We start from the raw sequence: 21,428 nt of genomic DNA, 5'->3' as shown, positions 1-21,428 counted from the left end.
CTTATCCAGCCTAATCCTTCTTTCAAGCTCTTGGTCCACAGCCAGAATTTCCCATGCATGTCTGTGCTTTGAAAATGTGATGACAGAGGGCAAGAGAGTTCCAAATCCTTAACATACACGAGTGAAAAAAAAATTACTCAACTCCCCTTTAAATCTATCTCCGCTGCAACATTCCCTCTAATACTTTTTGTAGTGCGTAGCCTATTAACTGAAGTATGTGGACCCTTTAAATATTTTTTCCTGGCTGCACTTTTTTCTATCCATTCGTGGGATGTGGGCATCGCGGGGTAGGCCAGCATTTATTGCCCATCCCTTATTGCCCTCGAGAAGGTGGTGGTGAACTGCCTTCTTGAGCTGCTGCAGTCCATATGATGTAGGTACACCCAAAGTGCTGTTAGGGAGGGACTTCCAGTGACAGTGAAGGAATGGCGATATATTTCCAAGTCAGGATGATGAGTAGCTCGGAGGGGAACTTCCAGGCGGTGGTGTTCTAGGTGGTGCACTTGCGCAATAACTTAAAAGGGCCAGCTTGCGCTGAGCCCATACGGGAACTTCCGCACAGCTTAGAGGGAATATTTCCCCCCTGATTAATGACCTAACAGAAATAAGTCCTTCTCTCCATTCTAACTAGGCCCTTCATTATTTTATGCACCTTAATTAAATCTCCTCTCTGCCTCCTCTGTTTCAAAGAAAAACCCAGCCTCTCCAATTTTTCCTTTTAATTAAAATTCTCCATTCCTGACAATGTCCTTCTAAATCTTCTCTGTACCCTTTCTAATGCAATTGCAACCTTCCTGCATTGTGTCCAGAATTATATGTAGCATACTATCTGTGATCTAAACAGTGTTTTATACCATTCAAGTGTAACCTCTTTACGCTCATATTCTATGCCTCGGCCAATAAAGGATCACTTCATCTACCCGTTCAGCTACCCTTCAGGGATCTGTGGACATTGACTCCAAGGTCCCTTTGCTCCTGTATGCTTCTCAGTATTCTACCATTTATTGTGTATTCCTATGCCTTATGTGACAATCCCAACTGCATTACCACTACTTCACACTTCTCCAGGTTGAATTCCATTTGCTACTTTTCTGCCCAACTGACCATTCCATTGTTATCTTCCTGCAGTCTTTAGCTTTCTTCCTTAATATCAACCACACAGCCAATTTTTGTATCATCTGAAAAGTATAAATCAGATACAACATCACCCACTGCAAATCAATGCAGGTCCTTAATTAATCAGTTTCTAAATGATGATTTGTATTGTGTCTTGAATTTTTTCCTCAAAATTCACCCATTACTGACATTAGGCTAGCTGGCCTGTAGCTACTCAGTCTATTCCTTTCTCCCTTTTTAAACAGCTGTACAACATTAACAGTTTCCAGCACCATGCCTGTAGCCAGAGGATTGAAAAATGATGCTCAAAGCCTCTACTATTTCCTCCCTTGCTTCTCTTAACAGCTTTGCATACATTTAATTGAATTACATTTCAGGTCTGGCGATTTGTCCACTTTCAAATATCCTAAAGACTTTAATATTTGCTCACTGGCAATGTTTATCCAATCCAATATTTCACACTCCTCCTTCTTAATTATAACATATGCATCGCCCCTCTCTTTTGTGAAAACAGGCACAAAGAATTAAGAACCATGCCCATGTCTTCCATCTCCATCCACCGGTTCCCTTTCTTGTCCCTAATTGGCCCTATACTCCCCTTAATTATCCTCTTGCTTTTTAAGTATTTATTAAACATTTTTGGCATTTCCTTGATTTTACTTGTCAATATTTTTCATGCTCTCTCTTTAATTACCTAATTCTATTTTTAATTTTACCCCTGCACTTTCTATAAAGTGGACTCTTTTTAGGCTATCTGCAGTATTGAGCTGTCAGTAGTGGAGTCAATAATGGCCGATGGTAGCGTCCCTTTTTTGCATTATCCCACCTTGTTTATTCGACATTCAAAAGGCTCAAGGTTTGGGAATGCCACCCTTTTCCTTTGTAGGAACATATTTGCTCTGAATCCTCTCTTTCTTCTCTTTGAATGCTTCCCACTGCTGTGACACTGATTTAACTTCAAGTAGCTGTTTCCATTACACTTTTGCCAAACCACACCTCAATTTACTTAAGGGAAACTTCAGTGACTAAAATCCAACAAATCCCCAGGACTTGACTGATGGCCTACTTCCCAATGTTTTAAAAGAGGTAGTTACAGAGATAGTGGATGCAATAGTTATGATTTTCTAAAATTCCCTAGACTCTGGAATGGTCCCAGTAGATTAAAAGTTGGCAAATGTAATCACTAGTCAAGAAAGTAGGGAAAGCGAAAACAGAGAACAACAGGTCAGTTAGCCTAACATGAGTTGTCAGGAAAGTGCTGCAATCTATTATTAAGGAAGTCTTGGCAATGCAGTTATTCTAATCATTCAGTGGTTTTCTAAGTCAACATGGTTTTATGAAAGGGAAATTGTGTTTGACGAATTTGTTAGCACTTTTAGGGGTAGACACAAATAGGAACTTGTAGATGTAGTATGCTTGGATTTCTAAATGCTTTTGATAAGGTGCCACAGAAAAGCTCATGGAGTTGAGGGTGACAATAGCTTGGATAGAGGATTGTTTAATGGACAGAATGTAAAGAATAGGGATAAACGGGACACTTTCAAGTTGGCAGGCTGAAACTAGTGGATATCAATACTGAGGCATTAGTTATTTGTAATCTGTATTAATGACTTAGACTAAGAGACCGACAACATGGAACATGGAATGATCCAGCATCCAAATGGGAAGACAGTCTGATCTAGTATGCAACCAGGAACAAGGTGTGACCCAGTATCCTACCAGGAACACGGGTGACTCAGAATCAAAATAGGAACTGGGTCTGATCCAGTATCCAAATGGGAACAAGGTGTGATTCAGGAACCAAGTGGGAACATGGTGTGATCCAGTATCCAAATGGGAACACGGTGTGATTTAGTATGCAAATGGGAACACGGTGTGATCCAGTATCCAAATGGGAAAATGGTGTGATTCAGTATCCAAATAGGAAGTGGGTCTGATCCAGTATCCAAATGGGAACAAGGTGTGATTCAGGAACCAAATGGGAACATGGTGTGATCCAGTATCCAAATGGGAACACGTGATCCAGTATCCAAATGGGAACACGATGTGATCCAGTATCCAAATGGGAACTTGGTATGATTCAGTATCCAAATGGGAACACGGTGTGATCTAGTATCCAAATGGGAACATGGTGTGATCCAGTATCCAAATTGGAACATGGTGTGATTCAGTATCCAAATGGGAACACAACGTGATCCAGTATCCAAATGGGAACACGGTGTGATCCAGTATCCAAATGGGAACATGACATGACCCAGAAGCCAAATTGAATCAAGGTGTGATCCACTATCCAACCAGGAACGTGGTGTGATCCAGAATCCAAATTGGAGCTGGTGTGATTCAGTATCCAAATGGGAACATGGTGTGATTCAATTTCCAACCAGGAACATGGTGTGATCCAGTATTGAAATGGGAATACGGTGTGATTCAGTATCCAAATGGGAACATGGTGTGATCCAATTTCCAACCAGGAACATGGTGTGATCCAGTACTGAAATGGAAACACGGTGTGATCCAGTATTGAAATAGGAACATGGTGTGATCCAGTATTGAAATAGAAACACAGTGTGATCCAGTACTGGAATGGGAATATGATGTGATCCAGTATTGAAATAGGAACACGGTGTGATCCAATTTCCATCCAAGAACATGGCATGATCCAGTACTGAAATGGGAACAAGGTGTGATCCAGTATTGAAACAGGAACATGGTGTGATCCAGTAATTGAAATGGGAACATGGTGTGATCCAGTATCGAAATGGGATTATGGTATGGTCCAGTATTGAAATAGGAACATGGTGTGATCCAGTATTGAAATGGGAACACTGTGTGATCCAGTAGCCAACCGGAAACATGGGACAGAAGCTTCCCAGATTTGCACGAAGTACAGTAGCAGGCAGGAGAAACAATGTTTTACCCACCAACCGCAATGGCGGCTTTGCACGCTGTTTCTTCCCAATCCCAACATATTAATTATGCATTCCCGGGAAATATGCTGTTTTGATGGTGGCCGGGCTCTCATTCACCCGCTACGCCATCTCTTCGCCGCTTCCTCACGCCAGGTGCCATATTTAGTGCAGCTGTGCACACAACTCTCAGTGCTTCCAGCCCAGGACTGCTGCAAAGAAGACATGGCCCCGAAAGGCAAGAAGACTACAGCAACCACCCACCCTCCTCTGTTCCACTAGGGTAAGTCACTCTTCTCATCACTCTCAACTCTCACACTCACAAACCCATCACACATCTGCAGGGATCTCACTCACTGCCTGTTCAAGGGACATCACCATCCACTGTCTCACACACACCATCACTGTCCTCATCCCATCCATGGGACTACTCACCACCCATTTATGCCAGGCATACTTATCATTTAGCCTGGCAGGCATCCTGCTTACACTCTCTCCACCTGTCTTCATGCAGGACAAGCTGGCACAGAACAGGCAGTGATCACGGACTAGTGGAGGAATGTCTGAAATCAAGGTCCTCATGGACTTTGAAAACAAAGCGATCCAGTTGGCTGGCGATGATCTAGACTGGTCCTGTGCTGACGGTGAGGTCAGTGATGCTCAACCAAGTGAGGATCCAGTAGTGCAACATCCATTAGGCAACCATGATTTGTCCTGTTTCACAGGCCATTGCCATGCACTAATTATCTCTCCTTGCTTTTGCAGCCACATCTGGGAAACAGCCGACGGAGTCCATGACACAGGGCCTCCAGTCAAGCCTTGAAGAAACCTCTGAAGAGGAATCTGATGGCACCCTCCTTGAAGTCTTGTCACAGCTCTCACCCACACCCTCCACCAGCGCAGAGACAAACATCTTGGTGATACCTAGCTCTAGAGCAGCCTTGGGATCACAATCTGGTGATTCACAGCAAGCGGTGGTAAGGACTTCTCAAGTCTCCAGCACTCGAACGACAGCGTTCCTATGACTGCTGGAGGCCAGAGATTTGCTGAGTCCCAGTCAGATGACAAGCCTCTGGACTCGGTCATACTTCAGTTGCTGGAGCTGCAAAGGCAAGATCAGAAGCATCAGGAAGGGATGTCTATTGCACTCCTCAGATTGCAAGGCGTGATGAAGGAATCCGTCCACTTTCAGGCTGAGGTGATAGCCAACGCACTGTGGACAACACTGGTAGGATGGCGATCATCATAGAGATCCTGGTCCAGGATGTCGCTCCTGCCCTGCTGCACAGTCTGAATTCCATCGCTGATGCCATAATTGGCCTCCAACAGTGCTTACGCAAGAGGGGTGCAGGGCAGCTTGATCTCAGTGCAGCTCCCCCTTCTCCTCAAGGAGTTAGCCAGGGGACCTTGGGCACCCACAGGGAGGAGGATTGGCAGGTGCACACCCTGGGGCCATCCACCCAGGTGACTCCAGAAGAGACTGGCCCATCCGAATTCTCTCTTCCTGTGACCCCAGCAGCTCCAACTCCACATGCCGAGGAGGGTGCCACTGCCACACAACAGGACCTGGCAAGCAGGCCAGGGCCCTCAAGGTCTCGGCCCTTCAGTGGACACCCATCAAGATCATCACAGGCAGGTCGTAGCAGTCAGCAGGCTGCCTCCACCTCCACTGTGGATGTCCGGGGAGTGCCAAGGCATAGCAGCAGGGTTAGGGAGGTTAAGAAGATTTAGTTGCACAACCTGGGCATGGGCGTTAATCACTTGTACATAATGTTCACAATTGTAAATAACTTCTCAAGAATGTCTCCCTGCTTATGGCTCCTTGTTCTGATGAGCAGTGTTCATGTCACTGAGCTGCACAAGATAAAGGCAGGTGTCTCAGTCCAGGGCCTCTTCCCTGTGCCTTGTGCAGCTTTCAGACCAAAGTAACGGTCCAGTCTCACACTTCCAAGGCATATTACTGATGCCTGCACCTTGACGGTGCTTGTCATTGCTGCCAGAATGTCATGGGCAGGCATCACAAAGTTGCGTCATTCTCTCTGTATGCTCTCAGCAGTTTTCAGATGGGGCTGGCCCGCATCTCGTCAGTATCTATGTAGAGTGATGCTGTGCTCTTGAAGGGGTCAGGTGCTGAAGGGTAAGAAAGGATCAGATGCTTTAAAGTTTTATGTATGCGTCTCCGTGATATAACCCTGATCCTGAAGCAAGCTGCCCTCAGCCAGACAGGAATCAGACAGTTGCAGAAGCTATGTGAAGATGTATGGAGTGTTCTCACTGAATGTCATTATCATCCTCCTGGAATCGAGAGACTATCAGTGCCTCAGTTGCATCTCTAAGACAACTGCCTTATCACAGAGGATATATGCGTTACCATAAGGCAGACTGGAGTCAAACGTTCACAGATGCAATGTGAGGATCTATGGCATCTCTTCACCATCCTCCAAATTTAGCAGCTATGAGTCCCCCCTGAATGCTCCTGCCTCGTCTGGCCAGTGCGAGGGTCTCATCCCCATCACCGTTGCCTTCAAGGACCTCCTCCTCCTCATCCCCATCTGCATCCTCCTCATCTGGGGAGACCTCTGGCCTCAGTTCTGTCGAAGGGTCATGAGGACTCAAAACATCAACTCTTTTCTTCTCCGCCAATGCTGCCAGACCTGCTGAGTTTTTCCAGGTAATTCTGTTTTTGTTTTTGAGACCTCTGGCTCCTCCATCTCCTTCTCAGCCAGCTACTCTCCCCGTTGCAGCACCAGATTGTAAAGGGCGCAGCAGGTGACAACAATGTGTGACTGTACTGCAGGGCTCCACCAGACTCATTCAGGCACTGGAACCCCATTTTCAGCTTCCGTTGGTTTGCAGCATGAGCCTCGTTATACCTTCGCTCTGCTGCAGTTTGAGGCCACTGCACGGGTGTCATCAGCCACATTCTCTGCAGGTAGCCCTTGTCCCTGAGGAGCCAACTGCAGCTTCTGGAAGACCTCAGGGATCTGTGGCCGACTGAGAATGTAGGGGTTGTGGACACTCCCTGGATACTGTGTGCAGACCTGAGGGACACCTTTGTGGTGGTCACACACCAGCTGCACATTCAGCGAATGGAAGCCCTTGCGGTTGACCACTTGTTGGGATGGAGATATGAGCGCCACGTGACTGCTGTTGATGGCATCCTGGTCCTGGGGGAAATGCACAAAGTTTTGTGCCCTTGAGAAGCTGGCATCCGTGACCTCCTGGATGCATTTGTGGGTGGAGGCTCGTGATTTCTCAGAGGTCACTGTGCAGCTCTGAAAGGAGCCACAGGCGTAAAAATTGAGGACTGTGGTCACTTTCATGGCCATGGACAGTGGATGTCTTCCATGTCCCTGTGGCTCCAAATCTTGCAGCAGCTGGCAGATGTGACCAACTAGTTCCCTGGACGTGCCTTTGGCGACACTGGTTCTGAGTCATCTGCAGGAATGAAAAGCGGCATCTATTGACCCTGGGCCTAGCTAGGCGCCGAGCAGCAACGGCTCACTGTGGCCCTTCAGCAGCATGTGCAGGAGCAGCCCAGCCACCCGTTCTTTCTGAGGGTACTGCTCCTCCCTCTGCAAAGCCAGGTGCCTCTATCGCTCTGTTCTCCGTCATCTCCGTTCTCTATAAGCCATGAAGCATACAGCTAGATCACCAGGTTCCAGATTCCTGATGTACTTCTCCTGCAGGATGAAAGAGAGAGACTCGTGGGTTAGCATGGGTTTACTAAGAATCTCTCTTGGTGAAGTCTGAAGGCCCCTTAATGCATCCCGGAGAGTGCTGGCCACCACCTGGATGGCCAGAGTTTAGGGCACTGCATGGCTGCCCGAAACCCCACCCACCTCTGCCCCACTCCAACTGACCGATTGGCAGCAGCTTTGCCCATTGGACAGCCTGCTGTGCTCTCAGCTCAGGCACAGGCATTCTCCTAATCCACACTGCGAGGCTGCAGTGTTAGCTTGAACCATGGGGGAGACTGGTCCAAACAGGGATGATGATATTGCAAGGGGCTGTGAATGCCTCCACCAGTGACTGCTCCATGGTCAGCTTTTGCAAGGAGATTGTACAACATGCCCAGTCGTCCAACTGTTTTGCAGTCCACTAAAATGCTCATTAGTTGCAGTATGTGCCCAAGGGGTGAAAAGCTCTGGAACACTGGTGGCACTTTCAGGCCTCTGCGTTGCTTGAGTGGGCACATAAGCTAGAGGCCTAACTGCAGATACAATAAACTGTCTCAGCTGTGGAAGAATGGTCACTTTATACAAGGATTCCTGAATGTATGGCCGCTTCCCTCCCCTCCACTCGTGCTTGTGCACTACCTTCAACCGCAGGGCAGCCCTTGCACACCCCCCCCTCCACCCCCCCCCAGCCTCCTCAACCACAGGGCAGCCCTTGACCCCAATGCGCCCCAATCTTTATGTCAAACATTCAACACTCATGAGTGCTGCATAATGTTACTGTGCACTTACCTCTGAGTTCCCCTCAAAGTGTAGACTGCCAAGTGCACGCCTCATATATGCTGTTGCGAAACACACTAGCATGCAATCACATCGACGTGAGCAGACAATCCAGCATGGGGGGGGGGTTGGTGGGGATGGATTTATAATAATAAATAGGTGTACTACAACGAAGTTCTCAATGTCCGGCAGCAGGAAATGCAGCCTGGGCAGAGCAGACAATAGCAAATTGGTTTCCTAATGTTGTGAAACCGATTTTTGGCCATTTCGCCATATTGTTTGCTCATGCCATGGAACACACCTGTCCCCAGCGGGTATGGAAGATTCCAGCAACGGAGTGATCCAGTATGGAAGTGGGAACATGGTGTGATCCAGTATGCAAGCAGGAACATGGTGTGATCCAGTAGCCAACCAGGAACACGGTGTTATCTAGTATCCATTCAGAAGCATTATGTGATCCAGTATCCATCCAGAAACAAGGCATGATCCAGTATCCAGCTAGGAGCATGCATGATTCAGTGCCCATCCATGAACATACATGATCCAGTATCCATTCAAGAATACACGCGATCCAGTATCCATCCAGGAATGCACATGTCATGTATCCAGCCTGGAACACGTGTGATCCAGTATCCATCCAGGAACACACGTGTTCAGGTATCCATCCAGTAACATGCGTAATCCAGTATCCATGCAGGAGCACGCATGATCCAGTGTCCATCCAGGGATGCATGTGTACAGGTATCCAGCCGGGAACACATGTGATCTTGTATCCATCCAGGAACGTGTGTGATCCAGTATCCATCCAGGAATGTGTGTGATCCAGTATCCATCCAGGAATGTGTGTGATCCAGTATCCATCAGGAATGTGTGATCCAGTATCCATTCAGGAACATGTGTAATCCAGTATCCATCCAGGAACATGTGTGATCCAGTATCCATCCAGGAACGTGTGTGATTAAGTATCCATCCAGGAATGTGTATGATCCAGTATCCATCCAGGAATGTATATAATCCAGTATCCATCCAGTAACATGTGTGATCCAGTATCCATTCACAAACACCTTAGATCCAGTATCCATGCAGGAACTCTTGTGATCCAATATCCACCCAGGAACATGTGTGATCCAGTATTCACCCAGGAACACACATGTTCAGGTATCCATCCAGGAACACGCATAATCCAGCATCCATGCAGGAACACACATGATCCTCTATACATCCAGGTATACGTTTGTTCCAGTAACCATCCAGGAACACGTGATTCAATATGCATCCAGGAACATGTGTCATCCAGTTTCCATCCGTAACATGTGTGATCCAGTACTCACCAGGAACACAATGTTCAGGTATCCATCCAGGAACACTTGTAATCCAGTATCAAACCTGGAACACGTGTGATCCAGTGTCCATCCAGGAATGTGCATGATCCAGTATCCATCCAGGATCATGCACGATCCAGTATTCACGAGGAACGCACGTGTTCACTTATCCATCCAGGAACATGTGTGATCCGCTATCCATCCAGGAACACACATTCATCAGGTATCCATCCAGGAATATATGATCCAGTATCCAAATGGGAACATGCGCGATCCAGTATCCATCCAGGAACATGTGTAATCCAGTATTCACCCAGGAACACACATGTTCAGGTATCCATCCAGGAACAGGTGTAATCCAGTATCCATCAAGGAACAGGCGTGATCCAGTAACCATCCAGGAATGCGCATTTTCAGGTATCCAGCCTGGAACACGTATGATCCTGTTCCCACCTAGGAACATGCCTTGATCAGGTATCCATCCAGGAACATGCGTGACCCAGTATCCATTCAGGAACACGTGTGATTCCATATCCATCCAGGAACATGTGAGATCCAGAATTCACCAAGGAACGTGCATGATCCAGCATCAATCCAGGAACATGCATGATCCAATGTTCACCCAAGATCCATCTGGGAGCATCCATAATCTGGTATCATGCAGGAACACGTGTGATCCAGTGTCCACTCAGGAATGGACGTTTTCACATATCCAGCCTGGAATACGTGTGATCCTGTACCCATCCAGGAACATATGTGATCCAGTAACAATCCAAGAACATGTGAGTTCCAGTATCCATCTAGGAACACGTGTGATCCAGTATCCAAGTGGGAACACATGTGATCCAGTGTCCATCCAGTAACACGTCTGATTTTATATCCATTCAGGAATATGCATGATCCAGTAACCATCCAGGATCACGTGTGATCCAATATTCACCCAGGAACACACATATTCAGGTATTCATTCAGAAACATGCATAATCCAGTATCCATGCAAGAACATGAATGATCCAGTGTCCATCCAGGAATGCGTGGGTACAGGTATCCAGCGTGGAACAGGTCTGATCCTGTATCCAATCAGGAACACGTGTGATTCAGTATCCATCCAGGAACACATGATCCTGTATCCACCCAGGAACACACGTGATCCAGTAACCATCCAAGAACATGTGAAATCCAATATCCATCCAGTAACACGTATGATCCAGTATCCAAGTGGGAACACATGTGATCCAGTTTCCACCCAGGAACACACCTTGATTAGGTATGCACCCAGGAACATGTGATCCTGTACCCATCGAGGAACACGTGATCCAGTAGCCATCCAGGAACACATGTGATCCAGTACTCACCAGGAACACACATGCTCAGGTATCCATCCAGGAACACGCATTATCCAGTATCGAACCAGGAACACACATGTTCAGATATCCATTCGGGAACATGCATAATCTAGTATCCATGCAGGAACACCTGTCATCCAGCCTGGAATACGTGTGATCTAGTATTGAGACAGGAACACTTGTGATCCAGTATTTACCAGGAGCACATCTTCAGGTATCCATCCAGGAACATGTGTAATCCAGTATCCAAGTGGGAACATGTGTGATCCAGAATCCATCCAGGAACATGTGTAATCCAGTAATCAGCCAGCAATACACGTGTTCAGTTATCCATTCAGAAACATGCATAATCCAGTATCCATGCAGGAACACCTGTGATCCAGTATCCATCCAGGAACTCACGTATGCATGTTCACTTTATCCATCCAGGAACATGTCTGATCTGGTATCCATCCAGGAGCACACCTTGATCGGTTATCCATCCAGGAACACATGATCCAGTATCCAAATGTGTGATCCAGAATCTATCTAGTAACATGTGTCATCCAGTATTCACCCAGGAACACACATGTTCAGGTATCCATCCAGGAACATGTGTAATCCAGTATCCATCAAGGAAGAGGCGTGATCCAGTAACCATCCAGGAACGCGCATTTTCAGGTATCCAGCCTGGAACACATATGATCTTGTTTCCACCCAGGAATACGCCATGATCAGGTACCCATACAGGAACACGTGTGATTCAATATCCATCCAGGAACACATGTGATCCAGTATCCATCCAGGAACATGTTTGATCCTGTATCCATCCAGGAACACACATGACCCAGGATCCATTCAGGAACACCTGTGATTCAGTATCCATCCAGGAACACGTGAATCAGTATCCAATCAGGAACACGTCTGATTCAGTATTCAGCCAGGAACATGTGTGATCCAGTGTCCAGGAACACATGATCCTGTACCCACAGAGGAACACGTGATCCAATAACCATCCAAGAACACGTGAAATCCAATATCCATCCAGTAACACGTATGATCCAGTATCCAAGTGGGAACACGTGATCCAGCATCCATCCAGTAACACATCTGATCTTATATCTATTCAGGAAAATGCATGATCCAGTAGCCATCCAGGAACACGTGTGATCCAGTACTCACCAGAAAGACACATGTTCAGGTATCCATCCAGGAACACGCATAATCCAGTATCGAACCAGGAACACACATGATCCAGTATCCATCCAGAATCGTGCATGATCCAGTATGTACCAGGAGCACATCTTCAGTTATCCATCCAGAAACATCTAATCCAGTATCCAAGTGGGAACATGTGTGATCCCGAATCGATTCATGAACATGTGTAATCCAGTAATCAGCCAGCAATACACGTTTTCAGTTATCCATTCAGGAACATGCATAATCTAGTATCCATGCAGGAACACCTGTGATCCAGTGTCCATCCAGGAATTCACATATACATGTTCACTTATCCATCCAGGAACATGTCTGATCTGGTATCCATCCAGGAACATACCTTGATCGGGTATCCATCCAGGAACACATGATCCAGTATCCAAATGTGTGATCCAGAATCTTTCCAGGAACATGTGTAATCCAGTATTCACCGAGGAACACACATGTTCAGGTATCCATCCAGGAACAGGTGTAATCCAGGATCCATCAAGGAACAGGCATGATCCAGTAACCATCCAGGAATTCGCATTTTCAGGTATCCAGCCTGGAACACGTATGATCCTGTTTCCACCCAGGTACAGGTCTTGATCAGGTATCCAACCAAGAACATGTGTGATCCAGCATCAATCCAGGAACAGGTGTGATCCTGTATCCATCCAGGAACACGTGTGATCCAGGATCCATTCAGGAACACCTCTGATTAAGTATCCAGCCAGGACCACGTGTGACCCAGTATCCAATCAGGAACACATGATATTCGGTATTCATCCAGGAACATGTGATCCTCTACCCACTCAGGAACACATGATCCAGTAACTATCCAAGAACACATGAAATCCAATATCCATCCAGTAACACATATGATCCAGTATCCAAGTGGGAACACATGTGATCCAGTATCCATCCAGTAACACATCTGATCTTATAACCATTCAGGAATATGCATGATCCAGTAGCCATCCAGGAACACGTGTGATCCAGTATTCACCAGGAACACACATGTTCAGGTATCCATCCAGGAACATGTGTAATCCAGTATCGAACTAGGAACACACGTGATCCAGTGTTCATCCAGGAACATGCATGATCCAGTATCCATCAAGGAACATGCATGATCCAGCATCCATGCAGGAACATGTGAAATCTGGCCTGGAATATGTGTGAGCTTGTATCGAGACAGGAAAACATGTGATCTTGTTTCCGCCCAGGAACACACCTTGATTAGGTATGCACCCAGGAACATGTGATCCTGTACCCATCGAGGAACACGTGATCCAGTAACCATCCAGGAACGTCTATGGTCTAGTTTCCATCCAGGAACACGCATGAGCCAATATCCATCCAGAAACGTGCATGATCCAGTATTTACCAGGAGCACATGTTCAGTTATCCATCCAGGTACATGTGTAATCCAGTAATCAGCCAGCAACGCACGTGTTCAGTTATCATTCAGGAACATGCATAATCTAGCATCCATGCAGGAACACCTGTGATCCAGTGTCCAACCAGGAATGCACGTTTGCATGTTCACTTATCCATCCAGGAACATGTCTGATCAGGTATCCATTCAGGAACACACCTTGATCGGGTATCCATCCAGGAACACATGATCCAGTATCCAAATGGGAACATGTGCGATCCAGAATCCATCCAGGAACATGTGTCATCCAGTATTCAACCAGGAACACACATGTTCAGGTATCCATCCAGAAACAGGTATAATCCTCTAACCATCAAGGAACAGGTGTGATCCAGTAACCATCCAGGAATGCATATTTTCAGGTATCCAGCCTGGAACACATATGATCCTGTTTCCACCCAGGAATACGCCTTGATCAGGTATCCATCCAGGAACACGTGTGATCCAGTATCCATCCAGGAACACGTTTGATCCTGTATCCATCCAGGAACACGTGTGACCCAGGATCAATGCAGATACACCTATGATTCAGTATCCATCCAGGAACACGTGACCCAGTATCCAAACGGAACACGTGTGATTCAGTATTCAGCCAGGAACATGTGTGATCCAGTGTCCATCCAGGAACACGTGATCCTGTACACACGGAGGAACACGTGTTCCAATAACTATTCATGCAGACGTGAAATCCAATATCCATCCAGTAACACGTATGATCCAGTATCTAAATGGGAACATGTGATCCAGCATCCATCCAGTAACACATCGGATCTTATATCCATTCAGGAATATGCATGATCCAGTAGCCATCCAGGAACACGTGTGATCCAGTACTCACCAAGAACACACATGTTCAGGTATCCATCCAGGAACACGCATAATCCAGTATCGAACCAGGAACACACATGATCCAGTATCCATCCAGGAACATGCATGATCCAGTAATCACCCAGGAACACGTGTTCAGATATCCATTCAGGAACATGCATAATCTAGTATTCATGCAGGAACACGTGTGATCCAGCCTGGAATACGTGTGATCTTGTATCAAGACAGGAACATGTGTGATCCAGTTTCCACCCAGGAACAGACCTTTTGAGGTATGTACCCAGGAACATGTGATCCTGTACCCATCCAGGAACACGTGATCCAGTAACCATCCAGGAACATGTATGATCTAATTTCCATCCAGGAACATGCATGATCCAGTATCCATTCAGGAATGTGCATGATCCAGTATTTACCAGGAGCACATGTTCAGTTATCCACTCAGGAACATGTGTAATCCAGTATCCAAGTGGGAACATGTTGTGATCCAGTATCCATCCAGGAACACGCATGAGCCAGTATTCATCCAGAAACGTGCATGATCCAGTATTTACCAGGAGCACATGTTCAGTTATCCATCCAGGTACATGTGTAATCCAGTAATCAGCCAGCAACGCATGTGTTCAGTTATCCATTCAGGAACATGCGTAATCTAGTATCCATGCAGGAACACCTGTGATCCAGTGTCCAACCAGGAATGCACGTTTGCATGTTCACTTATCCATCCAGGAACATCTCTGATCAGGTATCCATCCAGGAACACACATTCATCAGGTATCCATCCAGGAACACATGATCCAGTATCCAAATGGGAACATGTGTGATCCAGAAGCCATCCAGGAACATGTGTCATCCAGTATTCAACCAGGAACACACATGTTCAGGTATCCATCCAGGAACAGGTATAATCCAGTATCCATCAAGGAAGAGGCGTGATCCAGTAACCATCCAGGAACACGCATTTTAAGGTATCCAGCCTGGAACACATATGATCCTGTTTCCACCCAGGAATACGCCTTGATCAGGTATCCATCCAGGAACACGTGTGATCCAGTATCCATCCAGGAAAACGTTTGATCCTGTATCCATTCAGGAACACACGTGACCCAGGATCAATTCAGGTACACCTGTGATTCAATATCCATCCAGGAACCTGTGAATCAGTATCCAAAGAGGAACACGTGATCCAGTATTCAGCCAGGAACATGTGTGATCCAGTGTCCATCCAGGAACACGTGATCCTGTACCCACGGAGGAACACGTGTTCCAATAACCATCGAAGAACACGTGAAATCCAATATCCATCCAGTAACACATCTTATCTTATATCCATTCAGGAATATGCATGATTCAGTAGCCATCCAGGAACACATGTGATCCAGTAACCATCCAGGAACGTGTACAATCTAGTTTCCATCCAGGAACACGCATGATCCAGTATCCATCCAGAAACATGCATGATCCAGTATTTACCAGGAACACACATGTTCAGGGATCCATCCAGGAATACGCATAATCCAATACCCATCCAGGAACACATGTGATCCAGTAACCATCCAGGAACGTGTACGATCTAGTTTCCATCCAGGAACACGCATGATCCAGTATCCATCCAGAAACATGAATGATCCAGTATTTACCAGGAACACACATATTCAGTTATCCATCCAGGAACATGTGCAATCCAGTAACCAAGTGGGAACATGTGTGATCCAGAATCCATCCAGGAACATGTGTAATCCATTAATCAGCCAGCAACACATGTATTCAGGTATCCATTTAGAAACATGCATAATCTAGTATCCATGCAGGAACGCCTGTGATCCAGTGTCCATCCAGAAATACATGTATGCATGTTCACTTATCCATCCAGGAACATCTGTGATCCGGTATCCATCCAGGAACATACCTTGATCGGGGATCTATCCAGGAACACATGAGCCAGTATCCAAATAGGAACGTGTGTGAACCAGAATCCATCCAGGAACATGTGTCATCCAGTATTCACCCAGGAACACACATGTTCAGGTATCCATCCAGGAACAGCTGTAATCCAGTATCCATCAAGGGACAGGCGTGATCCAGTAACCATCCAGGAACGCGCATTTTCAGGTATCCAGCCTGGAACACATGTGATCCAGGAACCATCCAGGAATGTGTATGATCTAGTTTCCATCCAGGAACACGCATGGTCCAGTATCCATCCAGAAATGTGCATGATCCAGTATTTACCAGGAACACACATGTTCAGTTATCCATCCAGGAACATGTGTAACCCAGTATCCAAGTGGGAACATGTGTGATCCAGAATCCACCCAGGAACATGTGTGATCCAGTTTTCATCCAGAAACACGTGATCCACTATCCATCTAGGGAATCATGTGATCCAATATTCACCCAGGGACACTTGTTCAGGCATCCATCCAGGAACATGGATAATCCAGTAACCATTCAAGAACATGCATGATCCTGTATCCATCCAGGAACACATGTGATCCAGTAACTGTCCAGGTACACGTGTGATTCAGTATGCATTCCGGAATATGTTTGACCCACTATTCACCCAGGAACATGTATGATCCAGTTTCCATCTGGGAACATGCGTGATTGTGTATCCATCCAGGAACATGCGTTATCCAGTACTCACCAGGAACACACATGTTCAGGTATCCATCCAGGAACATGTGTAATCCAGTGTCCATCCAGGAACGTGTGTAATCCATTAATCAGCCAGCAACACACGTATTCAGGTATCCATTTAGAAACATGCATAATCTAGTATCCATGCAGGAACGCCTGTGATCCAGTGTCCATCCAGAAATGCATGTATGCATGTTCACTTATCCATCCAGGAACATCTGTGATCCGGTATCCATCCAGGAACATACCTTGATTGGGGATCTATCCAGGAACACATGAGCCAGTATCCAAATAGGAACGTGTGTGAACCAGAATCCATCCAGGAACATGTGTCATCCAGTATTCACCCAGAAACACACATGTTCAGGTATCCATCCAGGAACAGCTGTAATCCAGTATCCATCAAGGGACAGGCGTGATCCAGTAACCATCCAGGAACGCGCATTTTCAGGTATCCAGCCTGGAACATGTATGATCCTGTTTCCACCCAGGACACGCCATGATCAGGTACCCATAGAGGAACATGTGTGATTCAGTCTCCATCCAGGAACACGTGTGATCCAGTATCCATCCAGGAACACACCTTGTAAGGTATGCACCCAGGAACATGTGGTCCTGTATCCATCCAGGAACACATGTGATCCAGTAACCATCCAGGAACGTGTATGATCTAGTTTCCATCCAGGAACACGCATGGTCCAGTATCCATCCAGAAATGTGCATGATCCAGTATTTACCAGGAACACACATGTTCAGTTATCCATCCAGGAACATGTGTAATCCAGTATCCAAGTGGGAACATGTGTGATCCAGAATCCACCCAGGAACATGTGTGATCCAGTTTTCATCCAGAAACACGTGATCCACTATCCATCTAGGGAATCATGTGATCCAATTTTCACCCAGGGACACTTGTTCAGGCATCCATCCAGGAACATGGATAATCCAGTAACCATTCAAGAACATGCATGATCCTGTATCCATCCAGGAACACATGTGATCCAGTAACTGTCCAGGTACACGTGTGATTCAGTATGCATTCCGGAATATGTTTGACCCACTATTCACCCAGGAACATGTATGATCCAATTTCCATCTGGGAACATGCGTGATTGTGTATCCATCCAGGAACATGCGTTATCCAGTACTCACCAGGAACACACATGTTCAGGTATCCATCCAGGAACATGTGTGATCCAGTGTCCATCCAGGAACGTGTGTGATCCAGTATCCACCCAGGAACATGCATGATCCTGTATTCACCCAGGAATACATGTGTTCCGGTATCCATCCGGGAACACGCATAATCTGGTATCCATGCAGGAAAATGTGTGATCCAGTGTCCATCCAGGAATGCACGTATTCAGGCATCCAGCCTGGAACACATGTGATTCTGTTTCCACCCAGGAACACACCTTGATCAGATACCCATCCAGGAACACTTGTCATCCTGTATCCATCCAGGAACACGTGTGATGTAGTATCCACCCTGGAACACGTGTGATCCAGTATCCATCCAGAAACATGTGTGACCCTGTATTCATCCATGAACACATGATCCAGGATCCATCCAGGAACATGTGTGATCCAGTATCCCCCCAGGAACACGCCTTGATCGGGTATCCATCCAGGAACACGTGATCCAGTATCTAAATAGGAACATATGTGATCCAGAATCCATCCAGGAACATGTGTGAACCAGTTTCCCTACAGGAACGTGCGCGATCCAGTATTCACCCAGGAACACTCATGGATCCATCCAAGAACAGGTGTGATCCAGTGTCCATTCAGGAATGCGCACGTTCAGGTATCCAGCCTGGAACACGTGTGATCCTGTTTTCACCCAGGAACATGCATGATCCTGTATTCACCCAGGAATACATGTGTTCCGGTATCCATCCGGGAACACACATTATCTGGCGTCCATGCAGGAACATGTGTGATCCAGTGTCCATCCAGGAATGCACGTATTCAGGAAGAAGCTTTGATCAGGTACCCATCCAGGAACACGTGTGATGCATGATCCATCCTGGAACAGGTGCGATCCAGTATCCAACCTGGAACACGGGTGATCCAGTATCCATCCTGGAACACGGGTGATCCAGTATCCAAATGTGAACACATGTGATCCAGTATCAATTGAGGAATGTGCATGATCCAGTATTCCTCCAGGAACACGTGATCCAGTATCCACCAGGAACGCACCTTGATCGGGTATCCATCCAGGAACATGCCTAATCTAGTACCCAGATTGGAACATGTGTGATCCAGGATCCATCCAGGAACACATGTGATCCAGTATCCATCCATGAACACATGCGATCCAGTGTCCATCTAGGAAAGCGCTTGATCCAGTATCCATGCAGGAGCACATGTGATCCGGTATCCATCCAGGAACACGTGATCCAGTATCCATCCATGAACACGTGATCCAGTATACATCTAGGAAAGTGCTTGATCCAGTATCCATCCAGGAATATGTGTGATCCAATATCCAGCCAGGAACATGGCATGATCCAGTATCCACAATGGAACATGCATGATCCAGTATCCAGACTGGAACATGTGTGATCCAGTATCCATCCAGGAACACAAGATGATCCAGTATCCAGATTGGAACATGATAGACCAAGTTACTACTTGCCAGGATGGATCCCTCTCAGAAGAATTTTTAAAAAATATTGGAAACATACAGCATATCCATGAGCTTTCGAAGAGAAAGAGGCCCTACTAACTAATTTTTTTCCAGTACTTCACACTGATTTCAAGTTTGCAGTTTTTCCTAGTGGAGTTTGCTAACCAGTAAAATAAATCATTAGAATTTGTTTTGTTACATCACAAGAGATTTACTTTTTCACTAGAAAAGCACTTCTCATAAATGCAGTCTCATACACCAGCAGTAGATTTACCCATAACAAGTGTACAGGCTGTTACAAACTGATGCACTCTACTAGGACTTTGCAGACAACACAGAAAGGACAGTGGAAGCTGTTTCAATAATAACTTCCAAATAGCAATTAAAGAAATACCTGAAGGAGAAAAAAACTGTAGGTCTCTAGGGAAAGAGAAGGGAATTGAAACTAATTGGCACAAGTATGATAGGCCGAATGGCCTCCTTCTGTGATTTGTCATTCTACTATTTGTTTGCCATGTGGAGGCTGGTGGGACTGCACTATGTAAAAGAATTACTGAACAAACTGAATGCCTCTTCTAAAGTAAAATATTATTTCAATTTTACTTACAGTATCCATTAAGATCCTTTTCTGAAAGAGGGCCATCTCCTTACGAAGCTCACTCTGTACAGCTGACTGTTGCTCTGTGTGATTCTTCTCCAGTTCCTCTAAATTCTGAGATTAATATTAAGAGCATCACAATTTTATCGCATTCACCAACAACATGGCACAACTATGGAGTTATCATTGATTAAACAGTACATAGAGCTTGCCACACATGGCTCAGCAACTGACAGGACAACTGACTGGAAACTCTGTGAATTTACACATGTGCAATTATCCAAACAGTTAAGAAATATCTGCAACATGAATTGATAGCCCAGCAGTAGTCTCGTCTACGACACCCATCCCCAACCAATACTTTTTGATATTTTGCTAATTTATAGGCACTATATTAACAAGAATTGTTCATGCACAATTATTGAACAGTTAACATCTTTATAATAATGATATTCACAAGGGCCACCTTAATGGCTCGATCTGTGTTCTAGACAAGTCCCAAATTCCTCCCTGATCTGCACAGACTCTGTTATTTTAGTAAGAACTTCATATATGACAATGGCCCCTTGGGTGACAAACCAGAGGTTGTACCCAGACAAGAGGATATTATTGTGCATGGTGGGGAGGGGGGGCGAAAGAGACAAACAAGAAGTTAAATTTTCAATTAAAGATAATGTATCTATGTCAAAATTAATTTGAGAATAATTTATTTTGTTACAGAGTCTGTAGTATTATAAAAAGCACACAATGTTTCAGCAAATGTTTCTTGGTCATCCATCCTTTAAGGTTTACCTTCAGAAACTGTTCAAACAGCTGCTTGATGCTCTTCAGCCTTTGTCCCTGGACCACTCTCATCTGCTGGAAAAGCTTCTGTTGTTGCCTAAACAGGTTCTGTAGCAGAAACAAGTGGAAATAGGCCTTTCTTCCAGTTTATCTCCTCTTAATTGTCCTCCTCCCTTTCAT

At 45.8% G+C, this 21,428-nt stretch overlaps 1 protein-coding gene across 1 annotated transcript in view; it reads right to left on the bottom strand.

Moving 5' to 3' along the window:
- Window positions 1–21,428, bottom strand: part of sycp3 (synaptonemal complex protein 3) — a 131,529-nt gene that overhangs the window by 12,012 nt on the left and 98,089 nt on the right. The window contains exons 7-8 of the mRNA XM_041195958.1: window positions 21,258–21,356; window positions 20,475–20,579 (exon numbers count right to left, since the gene is read on the bottom strand). Of these exons, the coding sequence (XP_041051892.1) occupies window positions 20,475–20,579; window positions 21,258–21,356 (204 nt within the window). The remainder of the gene's footprint in view (window positions 1–20,474; window positions 20,580–21,257; window positions 21,357–21,428) is intronic.

Source organism: Carcharodon carcharias, chromosome 9 (genome assembly GCF_017639515.1).
Source record: "Carcharodon carcharias isolate sCarCar2 chromosome 9, sCarCar2.pri, whole genome shotgun sequence".
Lineage (NCBI taxonomy): Eukaryota > Metazoa > Chordata > Chondrichthyes > Lamniformes > Lamnidae > Carcharodon > Carcharodon carcharias.
The sequence above is the reverse complement of the archived record's forward strand: the minus strand, read 5'-3'. Positions and strand labels throughout refer to the sequence as shown.